At 46.9% G+C, this 15,665-nt stretch overlaps 1 protein-coding gene across 2 annotated transcripts in view; it reads left to right on the top strand.

Moving 5' to 3' along the window:
- Positions 1-595: 595 nt before the first annotated feature.
- Positions 596-15,665, top strand: part of Prss54 (serine protease 54) — a 16,335-nt gene continuing 1,265 nt past the window's right edge. Inside the window, exons 1-5 of one of the 2 annotated variants that reach the window (XM_021220756.1) lie at positions 596-842; positions 979-1,073; positions 4,948-5,119; positions 10,745-11,003; positions 11,721-11,849. In XM_021220756.1, the coding sequence (XP_021076415.1) occupies positions 1,013-1,073; positions 4,948-5,119; positions 10,745-11,003; positions 11,721-11,849 (621 nt within the window). In that variant the 5' untranslated portion in view covers positions 596-842; positions 979-1,012. Of the gene's footprint in view, positions 843-978; positions 1,074-4,947; positions 5,124-10,744; positions 11,004-11,720; positions 11,850-15,665 lie in introns of those variants that run through there. The other variant, XM_021220757.1, reaches the window with a different exon arrangement.

Below are 15,665 nucleotides of genomic sequence, written 5' to 3'. Positions count from 1 at the left end.
CATGTCCTGAGGGGAACATGGTGACTTAGAACTGTGCACAGAGTTTCCTTAGGTCATGGTGCACAGTCTGAGGTACCAGGATACGAGGTGATGCTCCCAAGGGCTTAGGGGTTCAGACAGTTTTGAGTTGCTGTGTGACCTTAAGTCTGTTACTCCATGCCCCTGGGCATCAGTTTCTGAGTCTGTAAGATGGAGATTGTGAGAGTGTCTGTGTCTAGGGTGTCTATATGAGTGTACGGAGCAAATGTTGGGACTGTTCCCAGTGATGACATCCCAGCGACACTTGATGACATCCCAGCGACACTTTTTTTGTTTGTTGTTTTTGCTGTCATTGTTTTTGTTTTCATTTTGTTTTCATTTTTTCAAGAGAGCGCCTCTCTGTGTTACAGTCCTGGCCATCCTGGAACTCACTCTGTAGACCAGATTGGCCTCTCACTCATAGAGATCCACCTGCCTCTACCTTCCTAGTGCCAGGATTAAAGGCACGCGCCATCACTCCCAGGCCTGATGTGAGTTTTAATGGGAGGGAGACATCATAGTAGGACACTAAGCCCTGGGAGAGCGCCCACCCAAACCCTGTCTTCTCTTTCAGCAGTGTTTTATGGCTATAGAGTCAAAGCAAGGGTTGAATTCCACAAATCAAAAGCCAACCCTGTTTAGAGAACCAACTCTCTAGCACAACCAGGGCCCCCAGGCTGCTCTGAGAAGACAACTGGAAAAAAAACACACCAGACTACCTTCTCTCCTTGGGCCATCTCACAAGCTGTTAGCCAAGCATCCGGAGCCAGACAGCCTCTTCCTTGCCCATACCCGCACAGAACCCAGCGCTGGGGATGTGACAGGTCAGTTTACTCCTTCTGGGAACCTTGGCAAAAAGGAGCAGGCTTGCACTGTGGGGACCACCCCGTTCGTTCAGGGAGCTGGGGAGCCTGCCTGTGGACGGGGATGGAGTCCGTCATGAGTCTTCTGTCTTCCCAGCTGCTCATGGTGCTCACAGTGCTCTTCTCTGGGGATGGCAGAGATGCAAGGGATGCTGCTGATGCTGCTGTACATGTCCCACTCATCATCTGCCAGTGAGTGTGCGGCGGCTCCCTTCCCAAGGCGTTCAGTGACAGGGGGAGCCTGGGGTGGGGGTGGGGGGTAAGGACAGAGGGTCATCCAGGAGATCAGGGTGGCCCTAAATGTCCAGAGAGGGACTCACTGGGCAAGGGAGACCATCCCCAGCCCTTTGTCCTGGGCAGCAGGTGTGAGTGGCAGGAACTAGGAAACGCAGTGTTAGGGTACGGATGTTGAGTCTAATGCTAAGGGTGGAAAACGGGAAAATTAGCAACAGGGCCCAGCATGGCCTATGAGGCCTAAGTGTCAGAGTGAGAATGGCTTCCACACTCGACCTTGCCCATCTGGAGTGCTCTGAACTCTGTGAACTGTGACCCTCACTGTGTCCCACAGTGGCAGAGGTTTCCCTGGTTGCAAAAGTGGCTGCTGTTGTCCCCTCCTCCCTGGCCTGTAGACTGTTCAGGACTAACAAGTCCAGCCTAGGAAAGAGCAGGTAAACAAGGGACAGCTGAGTGAAGCAGGCTCTGTCCACCTTTGCTGCCATTGGTTAGACAGAAGATACACACACACACACACACACACACACACACACACACACACACACACTGTGCAAAGACCCCACACCATCTTCAGCCTCCTCCATTTCCCTGCCAAGGAGACCAAGAGATGCCCAGAAACACAGACATGGCATCTCTCCCACTAAGCCATGGCTGAGACCCAAAAAAACAAAAAACAAACAAAAAAATAAAAAAACCAAACTCTTGCTCTCTGGACCAAATTTTCTCTTCATGGCATTAGCAATAGAATCAGGGGACAAGGCAGGGAGGGACTCTGCACAAGTACTCTACTACCCAGGTACTTACCCAGCACCCAAGTGGCACTTTGAAAAAAGGAATGTCGTCACAGATACTGAGTCCCTTGGCTTGAGAAGAATTGGCTAATGCCTGCCTTATAGATCACCCAATTTCTCTAGAGAAAAACCAAGGCCAAGCCAAGGAAATTTCATTGTTGGTATTTCTGCAGTGGTTAGTGGCTTTAGTGTTCTCCCAGCAAAGTCTGTGGATGGATGGAAATTTGGTCTTGGGATACCTCACAATGAAGAGGTCCTCTGTGTTCTTTTACATTGTTTTGTTTTGAGACAAGAGTCTCACTATGTAACATTGGCTATCCTGGTGCTCACTAGGTAGACCAAGCTAGCTTTGATCTACCTGTGTCTGCTTCCCGGGTGCTAAGATTAAAGGTATATGCTGCCATGCCAAGCCCTCTCTGAGTTCTTGACAATCCTGGAGATGGCAGTGGACTCTGGTTTGGAAATGTCTTTGCTGCCGACATCCTAGGTCACCACCGGAAGAAACCCTTCCATTCTTCCTGTTTTCTCATCTAAACACTCAGTATATCCTTTGGGTCATATCTCTCTGCCCCAGACCCTCAAAGTCCATCCTTACATGTTTAGTTCTCAACCCAGTGACTGGCAGGGCTCTGTGCAGGTGGATGAATGGCTGGAAAGGCATTCACTGAGAGTCCAGTGCACAGGACCTGCTATGGGTGCCTGTTACACGGCATGGAGACCCAAGGCCACCAACACGGAAGTAAGCATCAATTTGAGAGCGAGCAGGGAGTCGGCTTGCATTTTTGGGAACAGGATTGCCAGTGTTGCCCCAAAGTTCAGCAGTCATTTATAGAGCTATAGTGTGCACATTCCCATAATCTTCTGTGTGATCTTACAACAATCCCGAGTGGTGTACAGCCAGCCCCACGACTACACCCTCCAAACGAGGAAACGGTGTCAGAGAGAGAGTAGCGGCTTGCCCAAGATCTCAGCACACTAAGAGACTGACTTGACTTCAGAGTCCGCATCCAGGCACTTCACAAATACACAGCTACACTCATAAATGTTTAGCAATGTCTAGAGATTCTTGTAGATGCCCGATACCCTCAGGATGGAGAATCTCTACACCCTGGCCCCACAAGGAGCTGAGGAGCCCTGTGGGCACCAGAACTCAACCGAACAAGCTATATCAATGGCAAAGGGAAGACACAGAACAAGAGAGGGAGCCAGCAACTCAGGGAGCAACATAGTTCATGGAGTTGCTGCTTTCTTATGAATGATGCCAGGAAAGTAGGGGCTCAGCTTACCCTACCCAGCACTATAAGGAAGTCCGTCTCTGGCCCTGCCTTCTCCCTTCTCTTGCTTCCATGATTTTTCCTGTTCTAACAGTCTCCATGCTCGTATGAATATAGACCGCTAAGGGCAATGCTGGTCCACCCAACCTCAGGCAGCAGGGGGAACGTATCATTTAGACAACACTTGCATTCTCCTGGAAACAAAATCCAGGCGTCCCAGGAGATTGCTCGGCTCGACAGCCTAGAAGGAAGAGGCTGAGCAGGATTGGGAAAGGGACAGAGACAGTTTCTACATGCCAGGACTTTTATCTCCTTCATGACAGGGAGTCGATAACTGACAGAGTCATTTTATTCATGCACCAGATAACTTACAGAACACCAGCCAGATACTAGACACCAAGCCAGCTCCTAGGGACACCCTAATAAGCAAAGCAGGCCTGGTAGGAGGAGCCATGTGTGCCAGAAGCTTGCAGGGGGGTATGGGGAAAGGCAAGAGTGAATTTAAAGCTGAGGGGGTCTGGAACACAGATCACAACAAGGCGAGTGGTGGAGTTTGGAGTCCTCTGCACTGACTGTGGATGCTTGCCGCCCGTGTGACGGAGACAGGTGCTACCTGCCCTAAGGCCAGAGTGTTCCATCCATCTTAGCAGTGCCCGCCTTCAGGGTTATGGGAGAATTGTCCCATAGTATGTGAATGCTGGCAGTGCTCAAACCTTTGGGCCTCAAGACCCTTTCATACTTATGTTATCTGGGTTGGGGGGGGGGCTTTGTCCTAGTGTTACTTCTGTTGCTAAACACCCCACCAGAGGGGTTCAAGCAGATTGTCACATCATGTCCATAGTCAAGAGCTGCCTACTTGTTCGCTTAGCTAGCTTTCTTTACTATTTTTTCTTATTGACAAGGTTTTACTTTGGGGAACTTTACTGGCCAGAACCCCCTCTGCTCACTCTGTAGACCAGGCTGGCCTCAGACTCACAGAGATGCCTCTACCGCTGCCTCCTTGAGTACTAGGATTAAAGATGTAAGCCACCACCCCTACGGCTTCTTTACTCTTATATAATTAAGGACACCCTCTCCCCAGGAAATGGTACTGCCCAGGGTGACCCTGTCCTTCTTATATCAATTAGCAGTTAAGACAGTCCTCAACAGACATGCTCTCAACCCAACCTTACCTAGATAATTCTCCATGAAGACTCTCTTCCAAGTGATTCTAGGTTGCACCAAGTTGATAATTAAAACTAACCACCGCAGACTTTATTTTTCACACTTACCGAAGTAGAAAATAAAGTAGAGAAAGCGAAAGCAACAAGGATATACAAATCCATGCACACATTTGGCCATCAGAGGGCTGACATCCCAAATCTGGGAAACTCAACCATACACTCCTGAGAGGAGAGTTGAGGGAGCAAGCAACAGCTTTTCCCTGAAGGCAGGGTCTAGACTCTACAGGATGCCTACGGGTCTGTTACCATAACCTGCTTTTGTACAAAAGATGCTAGACAAGGGCCTAGCAAGAGGTGCTGCTGGGCTTGGCTGAGAGGCATCAGTAGCAGAGTTTAGTGAGACTTTTACAAAGTTCAGAAGTGCTGCCAAGCATCTTTAATATAGACGATCTCCCTGGGATGAACAAAGCATCAGGGTGCTAGAGTGAGCCCCAAGCAAAATAGCCAGTGGAACAGGAGTCCAGGTCTGGGGAATGCGGTGCTCACAGCGGGGGGGGGGGGCCCCCGCTATGCCAGTATGGTGAGGCCTATGCTCCCTCTGCAGTTTGCGGCACCCAGAAAGCCACCATCGTGGACGAGTTAAAGGAGAACCTCGTGAGCAGCACCGAGTTCCCCTGGGTGGTGTCCATCCAGGACAAACAATACACCCACCTGGCGTTCGGCTGCATTCTCAGCAAGTTTTGGATCCTCAGCACCGCCTCTGCTCTCCAGCACAGGCCAGTCTCCCCCACCTTACACCCCCCCCCGCCCCCTGCCCCGGGTGAGGGTCGGAGAGCGGAGTGTCCTGTACGCCTGGGGACTAGTTGGGTCTGCAGGATTGACTCTGGGGGTGTGCGCTTGCGCCAAGGTCCTGAGCTCACTCACCAGTGGCTCATGGGTTTTTTTCTACGAGGACCAAGGGTGGCGCCAGCGAAGAGCAGGATGCTATCTGTTGTGTCTAGGAATCCACTTGTGATTTTGCCACAATTCACGGAGGCGTGTGGATTCTTTGATTATATCCATCGGGTGTCCTTCCAGAATAAGTTAAGGAAGTCGGCAGGAACCCTATCAAGACACCCTGGGCCTCACAAATGTGGCTGCCACAGACCGAAGTACACAGAGAAAAGTGGAAAGAAGTTGAGCTCCTTTCAGAATCTTTTTCTTTTTCTTTCTTTTTTTTCTTTCTTTCTCTTTCTTTCTTTCTTTCTTTCTTTCTTTCTTTCTTTCTTTCTTTCTTTCTTTCTTTCTTTCTTTCTTTCTTTTTTGGTTTTTTTCGAGACAGGGTTTCTCTGTATAGTCCTGGCTGTCCTGGAGCTCACTTTGTAGACCAGGCTGGCCTCAAACTCAGAAATCCTCCTGCCTCTGCCTCCCAAGTGCTGAGATTAAAGGCGTGTGCCACCATGCCCAACTTTCTTTTTCTTTTTATTTTTTTCCCCTCTGGGTGCTAAGAACATCCATGGCTTTCTTTCTCTAATTACACTTGCATATCTACCCCCAAATTATCTACTATAAGCTCAAATTCTTGCAAATAAGAAAAAAAATCATATGACTAAAGAATTTGGCAAATATTCTAAAAATATTTTCATAAGTATTGTAGAATACCTAACTTCTAGACCAATGAACTTAGCTTTTGAGAATCGGCATTAAGAAGGTAATTTCAACCTCTTGGGAAGAAAGGTTTCATGTACAAAGTTATTTATTCATTGTGTGGCTAATATATACTGAAAATGACAGACAGAAAGAACCCATCTAAGGGATATTATGACACAGGCCGGTGATCTCAGCACTTGGAAGGTGGCAGCAGAAGGATCGGGAGTTCAAGGTCATCCTTAGCTATAGGTTGAGTTTGAGGCCAGCCTGGGCTACATGAGACTTGGCCTCAAATATGGACACAAACAAAACAAAACAAACAAACAAACAAAAAACAACCAAAACCAAAAAGCAAACATTCAGTTACCACAGATAAAACAAACGATAATTTCTTGCATACCCTGTATGTGAGATAGCATAGTATGTATGCGTTACATCACCCAAGGGAGGAAGCATAGGGATTTGTTTGTATGTGCTTGTGTGGTGTGCACATGTGTGTGATTCCTGTCTGTATGTATATGGGTGACATTAAGTGTCTTCCTCCATTGCTTTCCACTTTACTGAATGAAGCAGGGTCTCTCATTGAACCCGAAGCCCACTGAATTGGCCGGTTTTTCCCAGAGTCTCCACCTCCTGAGTGCTAGGACTGCAGGCAAGCTACTTAGCTTTTATCTGGGCGCTAGGGATCCGAACTCTGGTCCTCATGCTTGCAAAGTGAGTGCTTTATCCACTGAGCCATCTCCCCAGCCTGAAAGTAGAATCATCTTAATTGGCTAAAGAAAGTCAAATCTAGACACCTGATAGGATACTCTGTAGCTGCTGAATCTTTAATACTTGTGTATTTTGAAATTACTTTTATTATTCTTTCCGTGTGCGTGGAAAACAATGGGCTTCATATGGCATTTTGTTTTGATTTATTTTTGAAAATTAAATGTTTTTTATAAAATATATTTCAATCAAGTTTCTCCCACTCCCAACTTCTCTCCACCTCTCTACCTCCTCAACTCCCTTCATTCTCTCCTTCAAAAGCGAAAACTGAAATCCCCCCCCCAAAACAAACTCGCAAACAAGCAAAACAAACACAAGATCAACAAGATTTAAAAAAAAAAAAAAAGCCAAACAAGACAAAAATGGAACAAAAGGGTCCACAAAAATACCACCGAGTTTGATTTGTGTTGTCTAACTCTTCCTGGGCATGGCCTTCCTTCCCTAGGGTGTGGTCGAGATACCCTGTACCCAGTAGCTCCACTAGAGAGAACTGGTTTTTCCCTTTGCCAGCAGGGATCAATTGCGAATGGCTTCTTGGTTAGGGTGGTTGCCTGAAAGTCAAGAAGGAAACGAACTTACTGATATTCTATCTAACCTTGGACTTTCTGTGTCCGCTTCCCCCTGGAACCCTGTCTGGCTTAGACTGTGTGTGCTGCCACAGTCTCTGTAAATCCCCATGCACATCAGTTCTGTGGTGTCCGGCAGACACTGGATCCTTGGAGTCATCCATCACCTCTGGCTCGTACAATGCACTTCTTCTTCCTTGTAGATCTCTGAGCCTTGAGAAGGAGGCATTTAATGAACACATCTCATTTAGGACTGAGTGCCCCCCCCAAGACTCTCACTCTCTGCACGTTTGTCCAGGTGTGGGTCTCTGTCTTAACTCCCATCGACTACAAGAAAAACCTTGTTTGATGTGATTTGATCAAGGCACCTATTTGTGTGGATGTCATTAGGAGTCATTTTATTGCTGTGTCCTTTAGCAGAACAATAGTATTAAGGTTTCCCCCTAGGCCCATGACCTATCTAGTCTCACGTTCTTGGCCACTTTGTATCAGGTGTGGGTTCTGTCTTGCGGGGTTGCTTGGTTACTCCCATATTTGCGCCACCGTTATACCCGTGTATCTTGCAGGCAGGTTGCCGTTGTAGGTCAGGGTTTATAGCTGAGTGATATTCACGATTACCTTTTTCCTCTGGTTCTGGGCTGAGTACCTTCCAGAACCATGAACACTAATCAGTATGAGAGGAGCTTCCAGTTAGGCACCAGATCAACTTCTCCTCATTCAACGACATAAGTGATGTCTTCAGCGATATGGCCTTACCATCACATTGTAGAGAGTAACCAATTGCCTTGGCGATCCTCTGTGATGTTTGGGGATTCCATGGGATCCCCTTGGCCAGGGACTCAGTAACGCATAACCCATTCCTGACACTGGAGGCTTACTTGGTGCCATATGATGTCTAGTTCATTATGGACGCTCCACCCTTGACTCTCACACTGATCAGAATATATGCATGGTTTATTTACAGAGCCTTGGCTTTTATTATTTAAAAAAGTTCCATATTTAGTTCGCTTTCTGACCCTGTGCTTGTGCCTTCAACATGTTCACAACAACAATTTTCAAGAAAGCCTGCAATGTTGTGTCAAACTCTGGACCATTCTGCGTATCTCCAAGCACTATCTTCAGAAGGGCCAGAATATATATGTTTAAATGGAAATCCATGTATACAGGTGACTATCCACAAAGAAGCAAAGATACACTATGAAAACATCCCTCAGTCACTAGGTTCCTTCCCTTGCATCATGTCGTGTCATCAATTTCCAGGATATTTCTCTTTAAAAAAAAAAACTAATGTGTTCATGAGTATCTGTATATCTTTCTATATTGATTCTTGGGTCTATTAATGCAGACAGAATCCTCTCTCTCCTCGTCAGCCCAGGTTTCCATAACAGAATATCATAGACCATAACAGAATATCATTAGCCACCAAGTCCAAGGTGAGTGTGCAAGCATGTTTGCTTCCTTCTAGCTGAGTCTTCACATGGCTATTCCCCTCTGTATGAAAATAGGACAGAAAAGAGATTGTGGAAGGCTCCTGACATCAACCCCAGTCCCACACATATGCATACACACACACACACACACACACACACACACACACATACACACATGTACACACATATAGACACATACATACACATACACATGTATATACACATATATACACACACATATATACATACATACACATATACATATGCACACACATACACACACACACACACACACACACACACACACGAAAAGAACTCTCACTCCTAGTTTATGTCCTCTCTATGGCTTGCTCTTTTCCACTGAAGACCTTCTAGGCATGGCTCTCCCCTTCCTACTGTTCCTCTGGCTTTGGGTATTAAATGTTTCTGTGGAGAAGTCTGAGATGACTCTGATTTTAAGCAGGGTGACTCTGAATGCTTATATGCCAAAGAGATGCCTGGCTCAGCCCTATTTCCCAGTGCCTGCTGTTATTCCTCATTTCACTTTCATGAGTTTCGTGAGTGAGACAAGAGTGTGTATGATCAAACTTAGAATGACTTCATCTTTGGTGAACTGGATGTCCAGCTCTGCCAGATGGTTCCCATCTGTCACTCACGAGCCACTCTCTACTCTTACCCCTTATGATGGGCCCCAGAGGGTTGGCCTGTGTGAGTGACAGCAGCGGTTTGGTTTGCCTTGCCTACTGGTTCCTGTTGGGTCGCATAAATGCAACATATGATGACTGGAGGAGATGCTACCATCAGGGTCTCTATTCTCCTGGAGTGGCATGCTCATGGGCTCCCTCATCCAGCTCCATATAACTCTGCCTGACCTAAAACTCTTCTCACCTAGGGAGTGGTCTGTGTCTGAGACCTGGGCTTGCGAGACCATGCCTCAATGAACAGTGAAAGAGGGAGTGATCCCCAACCACACACACACACACACACACACACACACACACACACACACACACGGAAATGAAAATGGACACTTGAGAAAGCTTTGCTGGCTTCTAACTCGTTTTGGTTCTTGTCCTCAGCCTACTTACTGAGGCTTTATATGTTTTCTCTTCTCTCGCATGCTGTTTCTAACTTGACCTTCCTGTAAGGTAATTCTTGAGCTTCCTGCTGAGAATCTTCTCATCCTGCCTCTTCTGAGCTCAGTGACAGCAGGTGTCACCAGTCACTCGCAGATGTCGCCAGTCACTCACAGCTGTCCTGATTGAATGCTGGGTGTTCGATCCTCTTTATGGTTTCACCGTGTGCACATTTGCTTAGAGTTTCTTGGACGTGTCCCAAGGGATGAAGAAGAGAATAGCTAGCTAACTCCACCACTGTTAACCACGGATACACCATATCTCCCCACTTATAAGCCATAGCATAGCTTTCATAGGATATGTAAGGGGAGAAGCATTACGTTGCTAAGACTGTGAGTGAGAGTTATGGTTACATAGCTGGTATGATCGCTACTATGTTTAAAAACACTTCATATGGAGAAAGTTACCCAGTAACATGTGAACACATGATCTCTGGTTGGTAAGATAAATGTATTAAGACAGAAGAATCCCCCTCAAGACCTTGGGCTCACAAGGGAAAACGCAAACCTAGAAATTCAGAAGAAATTCCTTGGAGACTAAGCTCAGGGTTTGGACAGACGGCTCAGCGGTTAGAACCCTTCTTGCTCTTCCAGAGAGCCGGAGTATGATTCTCAGCAACAGTAAGTAGCTCACAACGACCAGTAGCTCCAGATCCAAGGAATCCAGTGCCCCCTTCTGGCCTCGGTAGTTATATAGCAGCACACGTACATGCACGCATGTGCGTGCTCACACAAATTAAAAACAAAAACAAAATACCCAGGGAGTGGGGTTGGATGAGCATGCCAGGTTGAAAATAGAAACCATGAGAAATGAGAAATGAGGGAAGCGGGAAGCTTCCTTGCTGCCTTGACTTTTGCTCTTTTTCTCTCTAGGAAGGAGGTTATTGCTGTGGTTGGTATATCTAATATGGATCCCCGAAAGACTGACCACAAAGAGTACTCAGTCAATACCATCATCCCCCATGAGAACTTTGACAATGTCTCGATGGGCGATAACATAGCCCTCCTGAAGACAGAATCCGCCATGCATTTCAACGACCTGGTCCAGGCCATCTGCTTCCTGGGCAAAAAGCTACATAAGCCACCAGCCTTGAAGAACTGCTGGGTAGCAGGATGGAATCCCACGTCTGCAGTTAAGGCATTCCTTCTCCTAGAGGAGGCTGTGTGTGTGCTGGTGGCGGGGGTGACTCCGAGGAACTTCTTTAGGGCTTGTCTTAATCAATCAGGATGCTTGATGTTTAGGCTTGATTCCTAGTGTTTGCCTTTGTGGGTGGGTTCTCCTCTTCCTCCTCTTCCTCATCCTTCTTTTCTCCTTTTCTTTTTTTCTTCCTCCTCCTCCTCCCTCTCCTCCTCCTTTTCTTCTTCCTCCTTTTCTTCCTCCCCTTCCTCTTCCTCTTCCTTCTTTTCTTCTCTATTTTCTTCCTCCTCCCCTCCCTTTCCTCCTCCTCCTTCTCCTCCTCCCTCCTCCTCCTCCTCCTCTTTCTTCTCTATACCCAAGTAGTAAACAGGCAGCAAACTGCCTTACCAAATGCTGGGAGGAATAAGGGAACTAGAGCTGAGTGCACTCTTACCTAAGTCTCACTTTCTCTGTCATCTTGGGTAAAGAATGAAACAAGGAAATGCACAGTCTTTAAGTGTGAAAGAAGGGTGAATTGTTCTCTGTCTGTTTCCAGATTCAGGTTCAAAGCAAAGAGCTAGTTTTCAGTAAAAACTCAGACACAGGTTCTGATTTCTATGGGTAAAAGGGACTTTTTCTGTTCACTCTCATTTGACTATGTGAGTTGCCATTGTATTGACACAGGACCACCTTCTTGTTAATAACTCTTGGGCTCTCTGTTGCATGGTCCAGACAGGAAATCACATGACAATGAGTATCCTGAGGAGAATCTCCGTGAACGACATTGAAGTGTGTCCTTTACATAGACACCGGAAGACAGAATGTGCCAGTCATAAAAAGGAACCCAACAATGTTTGCCTGGTAAGAATTTAATCCAATAGTAATCAAATTCCAAAAGTAATCATGAGTTGCACCCCAGGGACCAAGGGGTCCCTCCTTACAGGATCACCTCCTTACTGGACAAAGGGGAATGAAAGACAAAGGGACAGTGGCATGAGATTCGAGTATCTGGTAGGAATAATGCTTAGTAGAAAGTATGTACTCAAAAACTTGCCGAATGACTGAGTGTGAAATGCCATGACTATAATTCTGGAGCTCAGCAGGCCAGGCCAGAAGGATTGTGAATTTAAGGCCAACCTGAACTACATAATGACATCTTACCTTGAAAAAGAAAGAAAAGCCTGCTGAAAGGACTACACGGAGTTATTATTTTCAGTGTAATGATTAAGCATATCCAAGTCACAGATGCTCATTAATGAGCTAAAAATGAAAGGTGTGTGTCCTGTTCCCACTTGTGTGTATGTATACAGGTCTACAGGGTTGGAGTCACCATATCTAGCATCTATGGGACCCAGGTTCTCTTTTGATGCACTGTTTGTCAGGAACTGGGGATTTTCTCTATAAGAATCCCTGCTCTGTACACAAACAAGTACTGCAGAGAATGATTGTCCTATGGTCTGAGCAAAATGTGTCAAATTCACCACCATCTGGTTCAGGTCCCCTAATGTCTAAACCCAGACTAATGCGGCTTACTAAGATTAGTCAATAAATGTTAGAGAAAGGAGAAAAACTTCAGGCTAGCAGGCAAATTTCTCTGTTTCTGTCTGTCTGTCTGTCTGTCTGTCTGTCTGTCTGTCTGTCTGTCTGTCTCTCTCTCTCTGTGTGTGTGTGTGTGTGTGTGTGAGAGAGAGAGAGAGACAGACAGACAGACAGACAGAGAGAGACAGAGAGAGACAGAGACAGAGAGACAGAGACATAATATACTTTGAGGATCAAACCTAGGACCAAGAGCATGCTAAGCAAATGCTGTACTACTGAGCTACATTCTCAACTTAAATCTGCCTTTGTAAGATGCTGATCACCTCTCATCTACAGATAACCTTCAAAGACTCCTCTGGTCAAGATGTTTTTCCTCCAAGAGGAAGGAACACGCATGCACGCACGCACGCACGCACGCACTCACTCACGCACGCCTCTTTCTAAAAATCTTTGGATCCTAAAGGCTTGATGATTCTCATTAAGCAGCTAGTTGGCTCTCCCTGAAGTGGCTCAACATTGTCCAACTGCTCTGTGCTTAGACTTTCTGCCAGGGGAAGACATCAGCTGCTGCGGCTCCTTCTACCTCTCCTCTTCCTTCTCTTCCTCCTCCTCCTCTTCCTCCTCCTTCCTCCTTCCTTCTCTTCCTCCTCCTCCTCTTTTGTTTTTGTTTGTTTTGTTTTGCTGAGACAAAGTCTCTCTGTGTGTAGCCCTGACTGTCCTGGGACTCATTCTGTAGACCAGGCTCGCTCCAAACCCACAGAGATCCTGTGTGCTAGGACTAAAGGCATATGTCACCACTGTTCAGCCTCAGCAACTTCTCAAATCGGATATTCTAAAAACAGTAGAGGTCATAGTTATTTAATAAAGTTCTGATAGCAATCATCCCACCAATCCAGTACCACATTTCATTGTACCTAAGATTCCATCAGTTATAGATGCTGGCATAAATTCACACAATGCTAATTAAAAAATAGAATGATGCCAGTTAGACTTTGCCATCAACAGCTTCAAAATACAGCATCTTTCCAAGATGCTAAGTGTTGGAGTGTGCCTAGACCCTGGAAGTGGTGTATCGTTAAATGTGTTAAATGACTACCCTGCAAAATTGCTGTTTTTTTAACTGTGGCACCCCTGTGAAATCTTTCATATGTATGTATGGTGTGCATGCAGGGTACGCATGAATGTGAGTTCATGTGTGTGTATTTAAAACCATTGTCTTCCTAGATGACTCCCTTACTACTTGAGGTAAGGACTCTTGCTGGAACCTGCAGTGTGGTCGTTTGATGTGGCTAGTCTACCTAGCCTTCTTGCCCCCATGAGCTCCACCCAGCCTCAGGAGCTCACCAGGCACTTACAGCATCTCAGCATCCAAGTTCTAGCCCTCAGGCTTGCTCGGCACACGCGTTATCCTCTGAGCCATCCTCAGCCACTAACTTTTAGCTTTTGAACTGAATTCTGCTCATAAAACATCTAAGGGTTGGCTTCCATGTTTTGAATGTTTTCCTCTCTCGGAAATGTGATCTGGTGTCTGGATTTTGAACACCACATTTGTCGGGTAGAGAAGAAACTTCCAGCTTTGGAATCTGATTGATGATTTTCTCTGTGGACCCAGAACAGCTGCTGTGGACATGTACTTGTTACTTTATAGTTTTCTACAACTCTTAGAAGTTTTGTGGGATGTCAAGGGAAAGGACCACCCAGAGAGAGGGGCCCTTCTATTCCGTAGCTGCCCCTCACCCCAGGAGTTAAGACAGAGCTGCTTCAGGAGCCCTAGGCCAGTGGCCTCTGCAGCTTTTACTTCAGACACCAGAAATCATGGCTCTACTAGGTGGGGAAGAATGGGTGTGGAGGCAATAAACAAACAAACCAAAAACCTAGTTCATTCTGAGCCTGGGATTAGCAGCAAAGCCATGTGTTAGCCAGAGGCGTCTGTGCCCACTACTGTACATCAGGACCATCGAGCTGTGCATCCTAAATTCCATCCATGTTCTTCAAGAGCAGTTATGATCAACTGGGGGTGGGACCAGTAAGAGGATGGAGACCACACCACTCCTTCTACCATTAACCCTCACCTCTGCTCTGTCCATACTTCCTAAGCAAGGGGAAAGAGTATAGTGGAAGGGGACACCCCAGGAAGGGCCATTACCCAGGCCACAGAGAAGAAGTGGCTAAGAGGTCACCCTTGGCTTCTTTGCGTCTCCTCCTTGAATTTTTCCAAACTGCTCACTGTTATCCATTGGCCCCCTGCTTACTGGTTACCTCAGTCCAAACAGCGAGAGCAGCATATCATTGGCCGGCCTGCCTGGCTCTTCCAGTCAAGGAGGTCATAAATTAAAGAGGGTTCCTTTATGTCGGACCAAGATGGACCATGGGGTGGGAGCAGAGATTTGACACTTGCAGAAGATGGGGGGGGGTAAATGAAACCTGGTAGTTATCTTGAGACTTCCCCCCATTTCCACAACTTCCTAAAAATTACAGCCCCTATGACCCCTAACGTAGTTACCGATCGTAGCTCGTTCTTTACCGAGTGCATACTGCGTGCCCAGCATCAACGCTGAACATCTCACAGGCACTAGCTCCTCTCCACATTGCATTAGAACTGGGCTGCTTGCCTCCGTGGTAACTGGCCAGTTTGCCTAGCTCTACCAGTCAACGGGGCTGACTGGTAAGTAGGCTAAGCCCCTGCCTTCTTGCGGTGCATGAGACAAGGTGTGTGAGGTAGAACTCCTAAGCCTCAGAGGACTGCTCCTTCAGGAAAGGGAAGGCTGCAGTATGGCAGGTCCGGGGAGCAGATGGGAGTAACTGCAGCTGTGGCAGGGGGGCAGGAAGCTGTAGAGCCAGCACAGCTCTTCTTCCTGAGGGACGCTGGTCCTCCCTCCCCCCTCCATCCAGCTCCTCCTCAGGAAGAAAGAAGGAGAAGGGTTCAGAGGTGTGATCATTCTAGCCCAGAATGGAAAGAAATACTGGGATCTGAGAGATGAGCCACTAAAAGAGGGAAAGACTCACGAGAAAAAGACAAGACAGCAGGCCTTTAATCCCAGCACCCGGGAGGCAGAGGCAGGCGGATTTCTGAGTTCGAGGCCAGCCTGGTCTACCAAGTGAGTTCCAGGACAGCCAGGGCTATACAGAGAAACCCTG

The sequence above is a fragment of the Mus pahari genome, chromosome 20, assembly GCF_900095145.1.
Source record: "Mus pahari chromosome 20, PAHARI_EIJ_v1.1, whole genome shotgun sequence".
NCBI classification, from domain to species: Eukaryota; Metazoa; Chordata; class Mammalia; order Rodentia; family Muridae; genus Mus; species Mus pahari.
Note: the sequence above shows the minus strand (reverse complement) of the source record. Positions and strands in the feature narration are given on the sequence as shown.